Below are 21,887 nucleotides of genomic sequence, written 5' to 3'. Positions count from 1 at the left end.
CAAAAAATTCCCGCATGGCGTCACAACAACAACAATAAGCCCAACATGTGGTTTTTAAACTCGGCGCGTGATGCGAAAAAAACAACACAACATTTCTACATTTTGACCGAATGAAAATTAGTTTCAAATACTATAATTATATCCAGCATTATCAACTCACCATTGTTCACTTTTAAGGTAGTAGTTTACTCTCAAAACAGCGGCAAAACAAGCATTTGTTGGAGGAAACGGCATGGAGACTTGACAAGTTGTCCTTCACCATCGAAACTGCCTGCCGTATTATGCACGTGCGGCACGGCAGAGAAACAGCACGGTACGCTACAAGGTACACCACGTTTTTGCAGGCCACGCACACCATCTTGCTTTTTAATAACTAGACTGGTCCCCCGTCTTTATCCACAATCATACATACACATATAACAGAACCAGTGATTTCACTGGATAATGATTTCATTGGATAATGTACGTAAGCTTTCAATATCTGTGTTTTGATTGGCTCGATTGATATGGGCGTGAGCTCATCTCCAGAATTGATACAAATGCTAGACTGAGCCTATGTTATATTTATTTCAAATACTCCGTCCAAATTTGTGAACAATTCCTTGGCTTAGCCCTAATCCTACTTCAATTCACTTCAGTTTTTGACCTACTCCCCGCCCCTATTGGGGGGGTCAATGAGGGGGGGGGTATTTTTGTGTCAAAATTTGATGCTGGATGTATACTACTCGTTTTGATCTTTCCGATTTTTTGCCCTACCTAACGATACCACAACAAAACTTTGAAAAAGGGAACAACAAAACTTTGAAAAAGGGAACAACAGTAAATCAGAAACTTGTTTTCAGGTGTTTTTTGTTGTTTAATTTCGCCTTGTAGTGAGGAGAGTGTAGTGAACTTAATTAAATCATTTAACATAATCCTGCAACTGGCCAGTTAAAAGGCATTAAATTGACTTTTTAGTAACTGACCCTGATGTTGAGGCATTGTGATCTTAACCCTTTAAAAGCAGTGGACTCTATTGGTAATTACTCAAAATAATTATTAGCATAAAACCTTTCTTGGTGGCGAGTAATGGGGAGAGGTATAAAACATTGTGAGAAACGGCTCCCTCTGAAGTGCCATAGTTTTGGAGAAAGAAATGATTTTCCACGAATTTGATTTCGAGACCTCAGAATTAGATTTTGAGGTCTCGAAATCAAGCATTGATCTTTTCGAAATCTTTCATTATTACCTCGCAACTTCGACGACCAATTGAGCTCAAATTTCCACAGGTTTGTTATTTTATGCATATGTTGAGATACACCAAGTGAGAAGACTGGTCTTTGACAATTACCAAGTGTCCAAAATAGCTGTATTACATAATGGTTCTGTGTAATCAAAATAGGAAAACATTACTTTTAAAAAAAGAAATACAGAGTAAAAAGATTTTAACATTTAAAAAAAGAAGAACAGCAAGAGGATTAAAATATACTTAACAGTTCATGATTGGGGTCCAATTTCATAAAACTTGTAAGCATGAACAAATCCTACCAAATTTTGCTTAACAGAAACTGGTTCCCAGCCAAAACTTCATAAAGTTTTCATCGTGGCAACTGATGCCTCACTCAAGCAGTATTTTCTCTGAATGGAAATTGAAATCAATAGCGTTTCCTCCAATGCAAAACCTAAGGACGGGGGGGGGGGGGGGGGGGGGGGGCGGTTGGGTGTGGTGGCATTGAATATGAAAAAAGGGTACATTGGCACGTTAGGGTTTGAATTATGCCCACAAGCGAAGTGAAGGTCGTGAAATTGCGTTTCGGACGATATTTCCCCTTAATTTCTGCCCAAAATAAAAGTGTTTTCATCAAATTTAAAATTTAAATTTTAAGGATTTAGTACTTTGAGGACCGGTCTTATAGAAATGGCCAGGCGTGAGAATCTTCCGGTTTTAACTGGAATTCCGGTGTTTTCCTTTTCAAATTTGTGGTCTTCAAGTCAGTCTGAATTTGATATAAAACAAATTTTTTTTTGTGGGGCGTGGTTGGTTGTATGGTATTTGTTAGTTTTCCCCAAACAAATTCTAACGATGATGTAATTTAACCCAACAATACTGTTTTTATTGAAAACTACTCGGGAAGTGGATAAGCTGTTGAAAATTTAGTGGTTATTTTGGTTGATAATCATAGTAAAATTGTTCTAAAGACAGCAAAAAAAAAAGTAACGCGGCTGTTGTAAAAGCACCTACAATTTTACAATCGTTACTCGTATTCTAAAAATGAAAATATCAGGAGACGGACAATTTTGTGACGGTGATTTTGACACCTTGATTGTTACAATCGGTCGAGTATACACCAATTCAGGCGCGCAGTATTGAGCACCGAGCGCCATTGCTGAGGTGTACATATGCTTAGTTTTGTGCACAAAGACATGAGGAAATCATGTTTCTTTTCACTCTTTAAGGACATGAAATGTTTTCCTCAACGACTCTCATTTTCCTTAACAGGACATCATGATATACTAATTAAGATCACTGACTACAAAATTTGCAATTAAATAAAAACCGAATCACCTTGAAAACGGTGCTTGTCTTAGGTGAATTAGGGGGGAAATACGCGGAAACTGCATAAAATAGTCACTAAAATGAGATTTTGTCAGAATTTCAGTATTTTCCTTTGTGCTTAATTTAAAAAAAAAAATAGCATGAATGTAGTAAATCGTCATATCATGCAGCCATGTCAGAGAAATCGCATTTAGATTGTCGATAAAGACATTAAATTTCCATAAAAAGAGAAAAGAAACATGATTTCCTTATGTCTCTGTGCACAAAACTAGACACATGTTACCTCATCAGTGGCCGCGGTGCTCCTCAACACTTGCGCGCCCGGTGCGCGCCTGAATTGGTGTATTGGTGTCGCGGTATGTGCTTACAGGTGAAAAGTGCTCATTTCCATTGTTCCAGTAATTATCAGCATCCAGACTGCAACCGGTTTTAAACAGTGTTTTAAACAGAGTGTTTAATACCGGCCAAGCACTTCTTCTTTTTTACTCCCATTCATAAATACCTTTTCGGACAAAAAAACATAAAAACTGTTTGGTCCTAAAGTATTTTCTTTCGACAAAACACCCCGTCGCGCGTCGCGCGTCGCGCGTATCGCGTGATGTGGCCCAGGTGTTCCAGCCGTTGCTCTCGACCAATCAAAATAATGATGCAAGCTCGCGTGTCACGCCCATGTTTAAACACTTTTTACTGGTGTTATATCATCCGTTTAAACACCCCCACTTGATGTCCTCTCGACCAATCAGAATGGATAAACTGTCTTTAGGTGTTTATGAATGTTGGCTGTTACCCTTTACACCGATGTGTGGTTAGCCCTTTGTATACTCAGTATTTTCCTGAGTTCTGTGAACAAAATCACAGGCATTGCTCGGCTGAGATTCGGACCCAGAACCTTTTGCAATTCCAGAGCAGTGTAATAAAATAGAATATATATAAGAACTAGAGGGCACACGAGTGATGCTTCGTGCACAAACGCCACGGGACCGCAAGATGACAAGCGCGTCATTCTGCACGCGCGTTGAATATGAAATACACTTTTGAGTTTGTCTTTTTTTGAACGCTCACGCGATGCTGTTTGTTCAACTTACAAAATGGCCGCACAAACACACGCTGTGAGATGCCAGTTTTGTCAACAACTTAGAAAATGGCCGCCTGCGCGCATGCCGGAGCGCGTATATAGGCCAGTGCGCCCTCTAGTTCTTATATATAACTCTATGTGTCATACCAACTATAACCAAATTTTCTTTTTCTCAGATGCAAGTAACATCTGAAACACAAAAATTCGGTTGTCATAAAATATTGTAAACAATGGTCGTTTTTGACTTGGATGTGCAGTTAAGAGACTATTTTTTTTTAACGTTGCAAATGGAATATTCCATTCAACCCGGCTGCACCTCATTCCATTTTAAACTCGTAAAAAAAGAAATTCTCACCACCAGAAATATTCATTAGCGGTAAACTATTTGACAATTTGTACATACATTTTAGCATAAACACTAACGCAATTATCTACATCCGAAAGTTTTAATGTCAAATTTGTATAGTAAAGTTCTTCATAAAATTATATCAATAATCATTGAAAGATTATTGCCGATCGCGTTTTTCTCAAGTGCTTTTATATATAAGCCTACTTTGAAATTTTTTGAAATTTTTAATTATATCACAATTGTCGTGACTTTTCCAAAGAAACTTTCTAAAAACCTAATGGACATTTTTTCTTCTTCTTAGGATCCGTTGTTTACCAGCCCGAAATGTGACTATACTAGTCCAACAGGATCATCCATCACAACATACAGGAACCCACTGTACATACTACCATCGTGTGTCATGTCACCCTCGTTCAAGATTGTCATGATTTCTGGCCAGGTGCCATCATCATCAGTAGCAGGAGGTGTAGTTTCACAACCATCAACTCTTGCCCCGCGATGGAGATTCAAACCCGACCTATCAAGCAAACACAAATCAAACATTAAAGGAACATTGCAGATTTGGTTTTTGCTAACAAAACAGTTGCTGACAGTGTAAGCACTTTAATCCACCATATACATAAACTGACAAACCTGTAGAAGTTTGAGATCGATCGGTCATCTGGGTCACGAGAGAATAGTGAAAAAAAAAACGATTACAAATATTGCATTGCATCGATGCCAAAATAAAAATGAATAAAACGCTCACTGAGCGATAAACTCAAAACGGCAAATAAGAATATTTATTTCGCATCAAACATGACATTTCAGACAGAAATATTTCAAGGGATGTTTTCAACTATCATCATCATTAGACCGTGTACGTTTTATGTAAATTTATTATGTGATCTTCACGATTTTTGTTTTTTACCAAATTCTGTAACGTTCCTTTAAAGCCATTGGACCCTTTCGGTAAACAGTGTTGTCCAAGGCCCACACTTCGTGTATCACAACCTCTATATCAAATAACAAACCTGTGAAAATTTAGGCTCAATCGGCCATCGGAGTCGGGAGAAAATAACGGGAAAACCCACCCTTGTATCCGCGCGTTTCGCCGTGTCATGAAATGTGTTTAAAATAAATCCGTAATTCTCGCTATCGAGAATTGATATTGTTTTACTGTTTTCTCAAAAAGTAAAGCATTTCATAGAATATAGTTTCAAGAGAAGTCTTTCACCATTACCATCTGTAAACCCTGTAAGTTATTTGTAAATCTGTGAACTTTTTTTTTTTTTTTTTTTTGTGTACCGAAAGGGTCCAATGGCTTTAAAGGAACACGTTGCCTTGGATCGGACGAGTTGGTCTATAAAAAGCGTTTGTAACCCTTTTTTATAAAATACATACGGTTGGAAAGATGTTTTAAAAGTAGAATACAATGAACCACACAAGTTTGCCTCGAAATTGCGCGGTTTTCCTTTTACTGTGCGAACTAACCCGGTCGGCCATTTATGGGAGTCAAAAATTTGACTCCCATAAATGGCCGACCGTGTTAGTCGAAGAGGTAAAAGGAAAACCGTGCAATTTCGAGGCATGTTTGTGTGGATCATTGTATTTTACTTTTGCAACATCTTTCCAACCATATCCATTTTATAACAACGGTTAAAGAACGCTTTTCATATACCAACTCGACCGATCCAAGGCAACGTGTTCCTTTAAAGGCAGTGGACACTATTGGTAATTACTCAAAACAACTATCAGCATAAAACCTCACTTGGTAATGAGTAATGGGGAGAGGTTGATAGTATAAAACATCGTGAGAAACGGCTCCCTCTGAAGTGACGTAGTTTTCGAGAAAGAAGTAATTTTCCACGAATTTTAATTCGAGACCTCAAGTTTAGAATTTGAGGTCTCGAAATCAAGCATCTGAAAATATATAATTCGATTATAATGATCTTAATTAAAAAACAGTTCTTAATACTCAACAATTATTGTCTAACTGTGATGTCTTACACTTTGACCTGCCCGCTCGCTGTTTGGTTGGTAAAAAAGAGGGGAAGTCTTCGTCACACCCCCATCAGGCAACCTACTTACAACGACCCACCAGAGCCATGAATCCACCTAAAAAAAGGAGGTCATATACGCCTTACACACTACTGACTGGTCTTTGACAATTACCAATAGTGTCCACTGTCTTTAAACAATAAGAACAATCCTATTGCACATCAATTGTTAACGTTTTGTTTATTTATTAGCTGTTCCGACCTACCGTCGGAACAGGTATTGTTTTTCTATTTAAATTTGTTTATATATGTATATATATATATTTTTTTTTTTTTTCATATTTATTTATTGTTTAGTTATTTAATTTTTTTTTTTTTGACATTCATTTATTTATTTTTCATATATTTTTCTAGTTGTATATAACTATTTCTAACCTGATAGAGGAACAGTTCTTAAACCTTTTTGGCTCTTGCCAATTTTACAATTGTTTTTTATGTTTCTTTATTGCTGGTTAAGTTTATTTTTTGCCTGATGGGAGGGGGTGGGGCTATTTTGCATTTTTACTCATTCTGCGTCCCTGCTTTTAATCACCTTTCTGTTTTTGTCTTAATGTTCTTAATGTCTTTATAGATTTATTGTAAATAGTAATAGATTTTTAATATATGGCCAGGGATATTGGAATTGAAGGCCTTCGGGCTACAGTTTTTAGGTAAACTTTTTTAATTCCAGGCATATGTCCCTGGCTTTTGTTTTGTACTGTGTATGTTTGTTCTTTGTATGTGTTTTTATGCCGTTGTATGTGTTTTTATGCCGAATAAATAATAACAACAACAACAACAACAACAACAACAACAACAACAACAACAACAACAACAACAACAACAACAATAATAATAATAACAATAACAATAATAATAATAAGAATAATAATAATAAGAATAATAATGACTGATACCTTCCAGTTGCTGTGGGTTCGTTGTAGCCGTAATAGCTGAGATTATCTGTTACTTCGTGCCTGGGAAAGAGGTCGTACCAGTCGGTGTTTTCGGTAGGATGGATTCTCGCTTTTCCAATGAGGTACTCGTTTAAGGGTAAGGGCCCACCGAACATCGTGTCATCGATGGTAACGGTTTCGACACAAATCGATACCGACAAACTTCATAACAAAAAGCAAAACGGATTAGAAAAGGTATTGCTGTCATTAGCTTTTCGTGCAATGGCAAGTTTGTGAATGTCATTAGCAAACCAATAATAATTATTGTGTTAAGGTTTGCGTTTTCTTGGATACACATATACGGAAACTTCTACGATACGAGCAAGACCATAATTTTTTAAGTCAATGTCGGGGTATTTTCGACTTGGGGCACACATTGTGAATATTTGGACCAACATTTGCGTAAACAGTATTCTGAGAGGAAACACGCAGGGTGGTATCACACTAACATTGGAAAGCTTGGTGTCTCAGCTTTCTAATGATGACACGCTTGCCAACAGAGGGCAGTATTTATTGGAAAATTGTTTGTTTGTTTGTTTGTTTGTTTGTTTGTTTTCGGCCACGGGTGCCCGAGATTACGTAGGGGTTGAGTTTAAAGGTTAAAACCAGGGAAAGGTCGATAATGTTTTTGTAATAGTAAAACAATAATGATCGGAATCTATCACTAAAATACATTACACGTCATACATATCAGTTATTACAAATAAAATGTGTTGGGTGCAACGCTACATCATTGTTCCGCGTGCCATCGGGTTGAAACTGCAGTGGGGTTTTCCATGTTTTGATAACCATTGTGTATCACAGGCGTCTTTAAGGTACATTAAAATGGATATGTGTACTTTTCGGCCTGCTTTCCCGTCAGTGTCGGTTCGAGCTTTTGTTGTATTTGCTTTTGTGGTTTTTCTTGCAGTTTTTTAAACAATAACCTATTTTTAGAAATGTTTACATGAGCTATTTTTTACTTGCAAATGTACTTTTTGGCCTGCTTTGCCGCCAGTGAGTGCAGAAAATAAACCAGGATAATAATAATTTTGAAACTTACTTAGATGTGCGACACACCAGGCAGTTGAACATTCTGTAGAGGACACAGACCACAGCACTGGAGTGCATTTCAGGTCCGCCAGCTGGACTCTCGTTTGCTGGCCACTCATCCGGGGCTGTTATCATACCGTCCTTTCCAGCGCAGCAACTGTCAAAAAGGCAAAAATATAACACATCAAGGAACCTTTTCTATTGTTTTGAGCTAGTTATTCCAAATTGTCGAGATAACCAGAGGATGGGAATTACAATCTAAACTTGCCTGTTGCATTAACAAACCCCAAAGCTCCACAAATCATGTCGCCACTCTAAAAACTCCCGGGTCAGGATTGACCCGCTGACCCGGATTTGGGTCCCCGGGGTCTGACCCGGAATCCGTGTCAATGTGTCCCGGAATCCGAGTCAAAATCCCGCTTTTAACCAAATTTCTGGTCACAATGACACGGATTCCGGGCAAGATTGACACCGATTCCGGGTCAAACAGACCCAGAAATGGGTCAGGCCCCCCTGGAACCCGAATCCGGGTAAATTCTGACCCGGGAGTTTTTAGAGTACACTTTCTTTTAGGTGGTAAAACATTTTGACATTTTAGAGCCGGTTTGGCAGGAGATAGTGTCCCCCGGAGGTTCTATCCCCAATTATGGCGAACTGTGTACAAACTTCTTTTGATAGCGCCCTCTTTTGAACCATCCTCCTTCAGTCCATGTTTAATTAGCGTGCTTTCGCAAGACCACGGTAGGGACGCAGGACGGTAAAACAAATTAAGCGTGTTTTTTTTTTCCAGGGAAGATAAAAACAACGTGTACCTTATGGAGGAAAACTCCATGGCCTTACTCGAAAAACGGAGTACGCTACATGTTAATGCATGGAGTTTGCATGGAGATGCAATACAAGTACACGTGTATATAGGGCATTCTAGACACGCTTGGTTGGTTGCGCCCATGTGAGAAAGAAGGTACATATACATGTAAAACACGTACATTAATGCTTAGTGGCCTCATCTTTCCTGGTATGGGGGGAAAAATACGCTATAAGGAATTACTGATTGTATTGGGTGCGTTCGTTTAGCTTCCCCGGGTCAACCCCGGTGTGTGGCGTTTTCTTTTTCCAGGACGAACGTGTGCAGATTACCCACGTTCGTCCTGGAAAAAAAAAAACGCCACACACCAGGGTCGACCCAGGGAAGCTAAACGAACGCACCCATTTAATAGAAATCAGTGTACGGGAGCAGGAAAATCGATCGACGCATGCGCCAAACTGAAGAAGTCTCCGTCGTATAGAGATTGGTATAAACGCTATTTTGGTGAAACAACGTCCGGTCTGAACGACAACGCAGTGGTGTCGTTTGTAGATGCGGTCCACAACATACTGCCGGGAGCACTCGAGCGTGAGCATATCAGACTACTGTGTTTACTATGCTCTATCCCGTTCTGTGTGCTTCGTGCCGAAAGTCGAAAGCTCGCTATTCCCACATGGAGGACCGAATCTCCGGCAGACACCGGAGTAGAAAAATGCATACATAAAACGGAAAAAGCCTTTTGTTGTAGAACATGTTGAGAAACTTACTTTGACGGAAGTTCCGAAGCACACGTCTCTTGATCAGTACTTGCATCTGCATTAGTAATTGCACCGATCTGCACCAAAGCACTGAGCGTGCATACGAGGAGCACTGAATAAGAAAGTCCGGCCATTGTACTGTATTTTAAATCTAAAGGAATAAAATAAAGACTTGAAAACACAATGAACCTCTTTGAGATATTTATCCAATTTTAAGATGTACTGACACCAACAGAAACTAAAGACAAAACTCACACACAGAAACAGTTTGTATAGTATAATATGGTTTAAAATACCTCTCATTAGAAAATAATAAGATTGAATTGTTTGTTTTCATGATCTTCAGAATGAAATGGATTAAACAAACTGTTGAATACGTACGTCGTTAAAGGCAGTGGACTCTATTGGTAATTACTCAAAAGAATTATTAGCATAAAACATTTCTTGGTGACGAGTAATGGGGAGAGGTTGATGGTATAACACATTGTGAGAAACGGCACCCTCTGAAGTGCCATAGTTTTCGAGAAAGAAGTAATTTTCCACGAATTTGATTTCGAGACCTCAGATTTAGACCTTGAGGTCTCGAAATCAACCATCTAAACGCGCACAACTTTGTGTGACAAGGGTGTTTTTTCTTTCATTATTATCTCGCAAGTTCGATGACCAATAAATTGAGCTCAAATTTTCACAGGTTTGTTATTTTATGCATATGTTGAGATACACCAACTGTGAAGGCTAGTCTTTGACAATTACCAATAGTGTCCACTGCCTTTAAGTTATCAATAAAAGACAATGTGTAACTTGTGTCAAATTATCGGGTTATATTACATGGTAAAAACAAGCTAATGAGCCCTTGTATATACCAACGAAAATAACTACTGGGTGCGCCACTGCTGATAATTCATATGATTTTGGTTGGATCACATCTGATTATTCAGCCCTCAACGTACTAAATTCCCCAAACGTGAACAGTTTTAGTGACGTTAAAAACAGTTATAAATTTACTATTTTGAAACCCATAAACTGACAACAATATAGTCATAAAGCTGTATGGCTCGTGATGATTTTGCTCGTTTTTGAGATTACTTTACAAAATTAATATAAATTATTTTTTTTTTATGAATTGACGAGACACACAAATAATTCATTTAAGTTGTTAATCCATTTAATTATGCTCTTGTTTATACACTCATATTTCGTATTGAAATAAGCCTATGGACCGATCCGGCCTGTCAATCAAACTGTGCGCGTTCACCCATTTTGACCAATCACAGCAATGATTGTGGTCGGACAAACTCGGTCATGCGTGCGCGTATATTTGGCACGCGCGGCAGAATCGTGCAGAATGTCAGGGGAGAGTTCGTACACGTGTCTTGCTCACGTGCGCGGTGGGCGGAGCTTAGTGGAAAGCCGGAACGGTCCATTATGCTTGGAAGCCCGGTTGATACTTCCTGCAAATGCGAATTTTGACGTCACAAATTCGCAACGAACAATTCGCGTAAAGCCCGATTTTTATGCTACTCTCACACTAGAGACAATGCTAGCGAATGTGCTTACGAACGGAAATATTTAACAATCGCTCAAACTTCGCAGAATTCGCTGTGTCTTCGTAAGCGTTGATAACAAATTCGGAACGTTCACAAGTCAATATCCACCTCCTTACGAAGATCGGTCAACTTTTGTATGCTGCTCTCACACGGCGAATATGCTATAGTAAGCGAATTATGCTAACGAAAAGAGATATTTGACAATCGCTCAAACTTCGTAACATTCGCCGTGTCTTTGTAAGCGTTGGTAACAAATTCGGAACGTTCACAAATTATTCCCCACCTCCTTACGAAGATCAGTCAATTTAGAAACCTGTTTCAAAATTTCAGCGAATGTTGCGAAGACGGTCATTCGCAGTCAAATAATTAGTAACGTTGGTAAAGCGTGCGTAAGCGTTGGCAACGTTCGTAAAGGCATTGGCAAACGTTGGTAAGCATTCGCAATATATTCGTAAGATATTGGTAAAAGGAGCGGGTCGACCGAGGACGATGGAGAAGTGAGACCGAGATGAAAATATTCACTATCCAACCGCCATTTTGGACGAATTAAACGCGAAATTCAAATATTCATCTTCGCAAGAACATCGCCACTCTGAGAGAGGGGCAATACGAAGCGCTTCCTAAATTTCAGCGAATGTGGCGAAGACGGTAATTCGCCATCGATTGCATTCGTAAGCATTGGTTGAGCCATTGGTACTGTTGGTAAAGCGTGCGTATCATTAAGATATTGGTAAGGAGAGGTTGAGGGACGACCGATAACATTATTTACTATTCAATCGCAACATTTGGGCGAATTCATCGCGAATTTCAAATATTATTCATATTCGCGAGAATATTCGCCCAAGGGGGAGAGTATAGCATTACTTCGTGCGAATGCGATACAAATGTTGACGTCACAAATTCGCAACGAAGTTTCGCAGCAGTTGCCCTATGCTCGGATGTATTGCGAATATCGCAGCGAAAACAGGGGTTACGTCAAATTCGCTTCGCAGCATGCACCGTATATGCTACTCTCCACTTTGGGCGAACATTCTTGCGAATATGAATATGGAAATTCGCGATGAATTCGCCAAAAAGTTGCGATTTGATGGTGAATATGTTCTCGGTCGTCCCTAAACCCCTCGTTACCAATATCTTACGCATAATACTGTTTATCCAACAGTACAAATGGCTTACCAATCTATCTACACTATTAAAAGCGTAACCCGCGCCATCTTGGATTGAAATTAGAAGGTCCAGTGGCATGGCATCCTTGCGGAAATCAACACGGTTGTGTGGAATTCAACACGTTTGTGTCTTTTCAGACGTCGGGTTGCAAGTCTACAAAACCCTGACCCAAACTCCCACTTACGAGTCATCTGATTGGAGGTAGTTTGGGCGGCGACCGTGTGTCAACCACTGGTCGATGTTGTTACCAGACTTCCTAGAAATCTTTCTGACAGGTGACTCATTGGACAGTGTTTCGCAGATGGTTCTCCGGATTGGTTCACTCATTGCCCCTTGCCCGCCCACCTGCCATTCGATCCGCCCTTTTTGGTCGGGTTACTTTCGTGTTGTACTAAGCATGGTTCTCCGGATTGGTTCATTCATTGCCGCGCAGGGTCGAAGAGGCTGGGTGCCAGGACGAATTTGCATTGAATGAATGAAGTAAATCACAGATTGATGTTTCGCAGGCGACCATGTGTCAACCACTGGTCGATGTTGTTACCAGACTTCATAGAAATCCTTCTGACAGGTGACTCATTTGTTGAAAATATTAAATTTAAATGAAGAATATTTATAAAAAAGCAGTCACTTCCAAACGGCATGAGAATTATGGACAAGGCGGATGGGATCAAACGGAAGCTTTATAATTTGGACACATTGGGTAGGGCTATAGGTTGGAAGGAGCCTGAAAGGTGTCTATTAATAACATTTTGGGGTTGGGGGCGGGGGCTTACACAAATAAAGTAGGCATGTGAAATCGAGCCCAACCTCCTTACATTCTGGTCAGTGTATTGTGAGTGGTGTGTTGTCTGGTTTTGAGACAGGCCACCTGTTGCTTGGTGAAGGAGGTCGCCGTGGGACCACTTTAGGTTGAAAGTGGGTGGCGACCTCGGACTTACAATAAATCTCCATACAGAAATTGCACTATTGATGCAAAACGTATCTTGCTGTTTTTAAACCATGGACACTATTTTTATAGAACAAATTATTTACAAGAAGAGAGTGACTACATTCTGATTCTTTTTGCCAGTAAACTCAAATGAGTACATGAATACCGTTTTAGAATACGGTTTGTTCATGAAGGTATAGTGTTGCAGTTTCAGAGTTTACCCCATCACGGAAGTTTGTGAAACTTATACACGTAAAAAAAGAACTTTGCATTTGGTCAAAGTTGTGGAGCAAAACGACATTAAGTTTCCTTTTGAATAAGTCCATTCACAAAATGGGTTAGAGCAGTGTGTCAAGGTCAGGTCTCAGAATGTACATTTTCCAAAATCCATCCATGGTTACTGGAGGTAATGTTAACAAAAGAGCCCTCCGATGCGGCTGAATGGGGTACATTTTGAGGAGTTTGTCTATTACAAAATTGACCCAAACTGGACGTAACAAACCCTAAAAAATAACTTCACATGCTTTCTGAAAGTGAAATAAATTAGAGAAAATTAAGGAGTGAGGACGAATTTACCGTTTTTATTTAGTTTGTACGATATAGGGTTCCAGAGATATGGGATGTATGGAGGTATGTTCCTAGAGCAGCGTGAACATGAACGGTCAGAAATTGTGTCGTTAAAATTTCGCGAGATGCAATAAGCCCAAAGTGACAATCAACAATACACTTATTGACGTTCACGTTCACGTTTAGTGCTCCCGTAACGCGCAGCCTATTGACCAGAAAATTTACAGGGCCAATTCAGATGAGAATAAACTAAAAAGAGCCCTACGCTCTTACCGCTCCCAACCCCCGAAAAAAAAAAAAGATTTTTGGCACACAGCATGTTGAAAACTCGCTTTATTTAGTGCTGTAACAACGCTAAGTATCGTGGGACGTGACGCTCCATAAATCGCGATGAATAAGTAAAGGGTCCAATATAGACTGGGTAAACTTTACAAAAAAAAATAAACCCTCAAGGCAAATTGTGTTAATTTATGGCTTACAACTTTTTTAGGGGTAGTGAGGGGTGCTGAGCTCGAATTTGTTGTATGCCAAGCTCAAAAATGTCCCATAATGCCTCAAAATCCCAAATCCAATATGGCCGCCACAGTGCGTGCAAGCTTTATGCGTGAACGGCGGGTATTGTAAGCGGACAGCACCCACGCACTGCTGCACTGCCTTGTAACACCGCTTTCACAGTTCGACTCGGCCGCGGCTCGGCAGTTCGTCGATCTACATGTAGTAGGCTATGAACGGCGGGTATTGTAAGCGGACAGCACCCACGCACTGCTGCACTGCCTTGTAACACCGCTTTCACAGTTCGACTCGGCCGCGGCTCGGCAGTTCGTCGATCTACATGTAGTAGGCTATTGCGATGCGGCAGAAAAACAACAGTGAGTACACCGAGCAGAAAATGTCATTTTTTGAAGATGTTTTTTAATTTCACTCAACAAAAAGGAAATGCAAGCATTATGAATGTATATTGAGTGTGTGTGCAAAGTTTTGGTAGTGTAGTACAAAGGAAACTTTAGTTATTGCTGGCTAACGGTCGTAAAACTTTTACCTATCAAGGCTGATTTGAAAAGCGTATAGCGTTAAGGAGGCCCAAAATATTAGAACCCTATAAGGCTCACGGGGGAGCCTTTAATATAGTTTCTAAAGGTACGTCGTCTAACCCAAAACGAGGTGGGCGCAGCCACTGCAAGTAGTGGCGGACTTGCGCAATAGCTTCATTTTGGGTTAGAATGATGACACCATGCATACATATTAAGGGAGGCGTATATCACCCTCACCCACATTACATTTCGAAATATTTGTGTAAAAGCCGTAACCCGCGCCATCTTGGATTGAAATTAGAAGGTCCAGTGGCATGGCATCCTTGTGGAATTCAACACGGTTGTGTCGTTTCAGACGTCGGGTTGCAAGTCTACAAAACCCTGACCATCCGAACTCCCTCTTACGAGTTGTCTGATTGGCTGGAGTCACGAGCGATATCTCCTTACATGTGTGGTTGTCTGGTTTTGATATGGGCCACCTGTTGGTCTAAGGATGGAAGCCGTAGGCTGCACACAGAGCCACCTCTTTAAGTTTGAAGTGGGTGGCAACCTCGGACTCCCATTAACATTCCAGAGTGACTCATTGATGTTTCGCAGAGGGGTAAATGGCATTGTGTATATTTTACCATTTTGTACAGGGGGGTTTAATTTCGCATGTTAAATAAAAAACATTAAGGCTGATGAGAAACAAAATACATGCATCTGTTACAGATGTGTTTATTACAATTAAGTCACTCATGTAGGCCTATCCAATTTTCCAGCATTTTTTAAACGCATCAAACAGCAACCCATTGTTGTGAATAACTTTATTTGTTCAATTTAACTCTGTACCATTGATCAGTCCATAAAAAAATGTCACCCCCATCACACACGGAACGTATACACGCAAAAGTTGAAAACATTTTCAAAAAGAAAGTGAATACATTACTGATTCTTTTATATACATTGTATAGGTTTTGCCAGTTAAACCTACAAAAGAGTACATGAAATTACCGTTTAAGAATAGTATGTTTTCATAGTTACGAACTTTGTGAAACATCAACGGCTGTTTTGAAGCTGTAAACGAACATTCCATTGGTCAAAGTTCTGAAGCAACCAATTTGTTACAACTCAGGATATACATTTCGCCAAATGCGTTTTGTATTAAGCAATCGGCCGTCGGGTTTTGTTAAAAAAAGAGCCCTCATGTGCGGCTGAATCGGGTACTACATTTTTACGAATTTCTCCATACAAAATTAACCAAATTGGACGTACAAACTCTCAAAATAACAAGGCAAATGTTTCACAAAGTTCGTAACTATTAATGCAATTTGAGCAGGACTCAGGATGTACATTTTGATTCACGAAAGAGCCCTCATGTGCGGCTGAGCTGAACCGGCTACTTTTTACAAATTTCCCCCTACAAAATTAACCAAACTTGCCTACAAACCCTCACAACAACAAGGCAAGTGTTTTCTGAAAGTAAATTAAGTGAGAGGATGTAAGAGTAGTTATTAAAGACCAATAAAATTACCGTTTCTATTATTTTAGTTTGTATAGGGTTCCACAGATGTGATAACATATAAAATTGGATGTTTTGTCAGGGGACTTCGTCACGCGGGGCGCGCGCCCCGGCGGATGTGACCAGAAAGTTTACATGAGAATTAATTGATATGAGAATAAACCAAAAAATAATGAGGCCGACGCTCTGTTACCCCCCAAAAGCGGTGGTAAGAACAGTAGATTAGATATCTGTTGCACAGCATGTTCCGAAAACTCGCTTTATTTGGTGCTCCGACAACTTTGTATGCGTCGTTGGACGTACGCTCAATAAATCACGATGAATGGGGCCTTAGATTCTAAAATAGTGTACACGTTATTGGAAACAAAACAAAAATCATTCAACAATTATAGCAACCAATCATCAAATGTATTTATTTTCAATACAATAGTGCAGAAATTGACTTTGTCGTTAAAGTCCATACCAACTGGGGCGTTTTTTAATTTTATATCTGCTGTTTACAAGAACTTCTTCCTTTTCAGTCAGATAAATTCCGCGGCTATTAGAGGCTAAGGCCGTGTCCGAAACGGCGACTTCGGCTACAGCTACGGCTAGATCGCGCCCGTCTGCTATTCTTCAACACTGGTAGACGCGCTGATCTAGACGTAGCTGTAGCCGAAGTCGTCGTTTCGGACAAGGCCTGAGATTATGAGTTTGTTGAAAGGAGGGTACCACTTTCATCATACAAGCCTTTTTAGTCGGATATCTCCTCTGCTATTAGAAGCGGTGATTATTGTTGAAGGGGGAGACCAGACTTAGACCACTCAAATCCGTCGCTCTCGGTGACTATAGATTTATTCCAAATTCATCGTGTTATACAATTGTCTGATTGGCCCATCTCCATACAAATTAACCCAACTGGACGGACAAACCTTCAAAATAACAAGGCAAATGTTTCACAAAGTTCGTAACAATAATGAAAAGCAGTTTGGGCGGCACTCAGGATGTACATTTTGCCAAGTGTAACTGAATTATACCGAATGTGCTCAACACAATAAGATAAGTGTGTCATTATAGCAGTGTACGTGCTACATTTTTAGTCGACTAAGCATTATTACCCTTACAGTCATCTTAGCCTGGAAATACTCAGTGCGGTGAATAAAATTGATACAATGAAAAAAGCCGATTGAATTAAAACTATGCGTAAAAGAGGCGAAAAATAATCCACATATACGGATAGTGCGTTGGCCCGCTCGATCAACACTAAAATATTACGAAATACCCTACATATCATGCCAAGTACCATCATTGCCAAGTAAACCCTTCCCCAATATTCAAGCTCAATTCCAGAAACAAACACCAATGTCTTTAGTTGGAGAACGCAAGAGAGAAGGTGAGGAGGGGAGGCGACGTTCACAACTATGTTGTGCACGCTCAACAATTTATCAAAATACAACATTAATGACATTTTTCCATACCGATTATAAATACAATTTCTAATACAGTCCTACGAAATGATTATTACCTATAATAATACCTCCCTTACCCCACATTATACCTTTTACAACATTTGTATACTAGAATCCTCCTCATCTAGCGGGGTGCCGCGCAAAGCGCGGCATCCCGCTAGTGCTTATGAAAATTGATGGCGAATTACCGTCTTCACAACATTCGCTGAAATTTAGGAAGCGCTTCGTATCGCCCCTCTCTCAGAGTGGCGAATGTTCATGCGAAGATGAATATTTTAATTTCGCGTTGAATTCGTCCAAACCGCGGTTGAATAGTGAATATTTTCATCTCGATCTCAACCCTCGATCGTCCTCGGTCGGCCCTCTCCTTACCAATATCTTAAGAATATATAATGAATGCTTACCAACACTTGCCAATACCTTTACGAATGTTGCCAATGCTTACGCACGCTTTACCAACGTTACCAATCTTACGAAAATCGACGGCGAATGACCGTCTTCGCAACATTCGCTGAAATTTAGAAACCGGTTTTTAAATTGACCGATCTTCGTAAGGAGGTGGGGAATAATTTTTGAACGTTCCGAATTTGTTACCAACGCTTACGAAGAAACGGCGAACGTTGCGAAGTCTTAGCGAGTGTCAAAAATTTCCTTCCGCTAGATAGCATATTCGCCGTGTGAGAGCAGCATAAGTTAGCATAAATTGACCGATCTTCGAAAGGAGGTGGAGAATGAGGATGTTTGTTATATAATTTATCTGTTAAAGACAGTGGACACTATTGGTAATTGTCAAAGACTAGCCTTCACAGTTGGTGTATCTCAACATATGCATAAAATAAACAATATGTGAAAATTTGAGCTCAATCGGTCGTCGGAGTTGCGAGATAATATTGAAAAAAAAAACACCCTTGTCACACGAAGTTGTGTGGGTTTAGATGGTTGATTTCGAGACCTCAAGTTCTAAACTTGAGGTCTCGAAATCAAATTCGTGGAAAATTACTTCTTTCTCAAAAAACTATGGCACTTCAGAGGGAGCCGTTTCTCACATTGTTTTACACCATCAACCTCTCCCCATTACGTGTTACCAAGAAAGGTTATATGCTGATAATTATTTTGAGTAATTACCAATAGTGTCCACTGCCTATAAAGTTTTAGCGATCTGTAAAGCCGTCAAGTTTTTTTTTTTTTTTTTTTTTAAAGGTGAAAATCACAGAGCAAAGTTTTTTATAGAGTCGCGTAAATCCGTTGTACTTGCCAAAGTTACTTTAGTCTCGCTGAATCAAAAAATATGTTTGTGGAATTGTCTTACTCATTTCTCAAAAACTACCACACCTGCAGTACTATTTTAAAGGCAGTGGTGGACACTATTGGTAATTGTCAAAGACCAGTCTTCTCACTTGGTGTATCAACATATGCATAAAATAATGAGAGCTCAAATGAAAATTTGAGCTCAATCAGTCATCGAAGTTGCAAGATAAAAACACCCTTGTCGCACTATGGTCACACGAAATTGTGTGCTTTCAGATGCTTGATTTCGAGACCTCAAATTCTAAATCTGAGTTCTCAAAATCAAACTCGTGGAAAATTACTTCTTTTTCGAAAACTACGTCACTTTAGAGGGAGCTGTTTCTCACAATGTTTTATACTATCACCTCTCTCTCCATTACTTGTAATCGAGAAAGATTTTATGATAATAATTAGTTTGAGTAATTACCAATAGCGTCCACTGCCTTTAAGGAAAGCGTTCTAACGTCATTATTTTTAAACAGCATAAATGTAAATCTGTGCCGTACAAAAAGTACCCAAACCCTGACGAAACTCTATAACTGCAAGTGCTGGGCGCCGCGCGCCACTGCTGCGGTAAACTTGTGCACAAAGACACTAGAAAATGGTTTCCCTTTTCACTTTTTATGGAAATTTAATGTTTTCCTCCACAATCTATGCGATTTCTCTGACATGGCTGCATGATATGACGATTTACTACATTCTTGATATTTTTTTTAAATTAAGCACAGATGAAAATACTTAAATTCTGACAAAATCTCATTTTAGTGACTATTTTATACTGTTTCCGCGTCTTTTCCCTAATTCATTTAACACAAGCACCGTTTTCAAGGTGATTCGGTTTTTATTTAGTTGCAAATATTTTGTGGTCAGTGATCTACAATAGCATACCATGATGTCCTGGCAAGGAAATTGTGATAGTTGTTGAGGAAAACATTTAACTTCCATAAAGGGTGTAAAGAAACATGATTTCCTCATGTCTCTATGCACAAAACTAGACACATGTTACCTCAGCAGTGGCCGCGGTGCTCAGCACTTGCGCGCCCGGTGTGCGCCTGAATTGGTGTATGGGTGAAGGTACAATAAATACCGGCCTGAGTATTTTGGTTGGAAGTCTATTACTTGAACAAACAAACAAAGTGATTATTTAACCAGTGTTATACAAAATATGTATATCAATAACTTACCTTGGGCCAGCTGTCTTGCTCTCCGAGATAAAAAGATGAATTTTGATGATATGATGATTTGAGTGGTACGTCTACCCCTTTTATAACGATTGCGCCGTCAGTAGAGACCAGAACAGGCCCATATCTCGCCCAAAAGACACCACCTTTCTTTCGGATTCTCAAGCGTGACTGGTTAACAACGAAGTTTTCATTTGGAACCAGTGGTGGGAATGTTTTGCTATTAAACTGTGTTCTAGGGCTACTTTCTGTTACCATTGCAAAGTGCCCATTCCTGCTCAGATTTGTTTTCATTGGGTTTTCAGCCCCCGCCCCCAACCCCAAGCCCCTTATTTAGCTAGTCTGGTTCCCAGAAAATCCCAAATATCTCCGACTAGGCTCTGGCGAATTTAGGGTCCGGTATCACCCAAAATCACGTGACCAAAAAGGAGGGATAACTCCTTTTTCGAAGTTATCCGAAATGTTCCGAACGTGCTGTCGTCAACATCTCGGACACTATCGTTGATGGTCGGTATGGAATCATAATGTCAGTCCTGTCGGCCGTAGATCCAGGAGTTTTTATGCCAGCTATAGTTATTTAAAGCCAATGCAGGCGTTGTGCCTAAATAAAGCGTTTGCAAAGCGATGCGACAAGTTCAAAATATAAACCTGGGAAATCGCTCAGGGATCTGGTAAGTTTTTGTCTTTTTTCTTCACAAATATTTTCTCAGTATGAGTCAATGGTGTTTTGACGTGAGTGTTCATTTGAGTTAGACATTGAGGAAAGTGTCATGATTTTTAAAGTGGTAAAAATGGGGCAAATCTGGTGACTAGCTGTCGAAATTATACGTGTTGAACCAGATTGTCATTTGCCGATCAAAAGAATCTCGTAACCCTCCGGCCTGCGGCCGTCGGAGGAGGGTTACGTTATCGCAACTAGAGCAGACATGGTTTCCCTGGAGATGACCCCCGACCCTGACAAGTTGCTTAATGCTCTATGTTTAACCGTGGATGATACCTGACCTACAAATTTTAACAAGAGACGTCAAGGAATCTTTGGTCAGGGGACCAGACTTTTATTTAGCGCGAAGATAGTGTTGGCACACAGCCAGATTGTTGCGTATACTGATTAAACTCTTTGGTTGAAACATTTACATACCACCTTTTTTATGGTCTTCGACAAAGAGCAAGGTCTTTTTTATATATTATTTCCATTTCGGAATGCCCAATTTATCACTTGTAACACTTTACCTTTGCTGGACCGCGAACAGAACAAAAGACCCGGATGAATGAAGGAAAGTTATCCTGGTGTCATGATTGTGTTTTCAGTAGGATAACAGGAAAATTGTTCACAATAAAAAACTGAATGTTGTTTTTTCCAATCATCTATCAAATTTTTTTAACAAGAACACTTACACTTCATGGTGTGTTGAAATTTTAAAAGTTTTGGTTTTACGTTGCGAGAAACAGTCCGCCATTGACAGTGCTTATGCATGCACGACGTTATGGCTACTACATTAGAATCCAGAGATATCATAAGGCATGAAAGTAAAACACCCCACCCCCCTTGAAGCACACACACTTCATAACAATCCGTTTTCCCCCATTTCAGACCAGTAATGTTTGGTTTCAGGAGATAAGAAACCAATCTATGATATGTTTTCTTTAATGTAGACTTAATATTTATTACGCTTATCTGAATTTATTACAGTATGCAGTTAA

General features: G+C 39.7%; 1 protein-coding gene across 1 annotated transcript; it reads right to left on the bottom strand.

Moving 5' to 3' along the window:
* Window positions 1-849: 849 nt before the first annotated feature.
* On the bottom strand, window positions 850-20,449 carry LOC139941214 (uncharacterized). The gene is made up of 5 exons (XM_071937674.1): window positions 20,190-20,449; window positions 9,539-9,680; window positions 7,977-8,123; window positions 6,896-7,096; window positions 850-4,477 (listed from the first exon to the last, which is right to left on the bottom strand). Exons 2-5 carry the CDS (start codon window positions 9,661-9,663, stop codon window positions 4,291-4,293), a joined length of 660 nt encoding a protein of 219 aa, XP_071793775.1. The 5' UTR covers window positions 9,664-9,680; window positions 20,190-20,449; the 3' UTR covers window positions 850-4,290.
* Between the last annotated feature and the right edge of the window lie 1,438 nt (window positions 20,450-21,887).

The sequence above is a fragment of the Asterias amurensis genome, chromosome 8 (genome assembly GCF_032118995.1).
Source record: "Asterias amurensis chromosome 8, ASM3211899v1".
NCBI classification, from domain to species: domain Eukaryota; kingdom Metazoa; phylum Echinodermata; class Asteroidea; order Forcipulatida; family Asteriidae; genus Asterias; species Asterias amurensis.
Note: the sequence above shows the minus strand (reverse complement) of the source record. Positions and strands in the feature narration are given on the sequence as shown.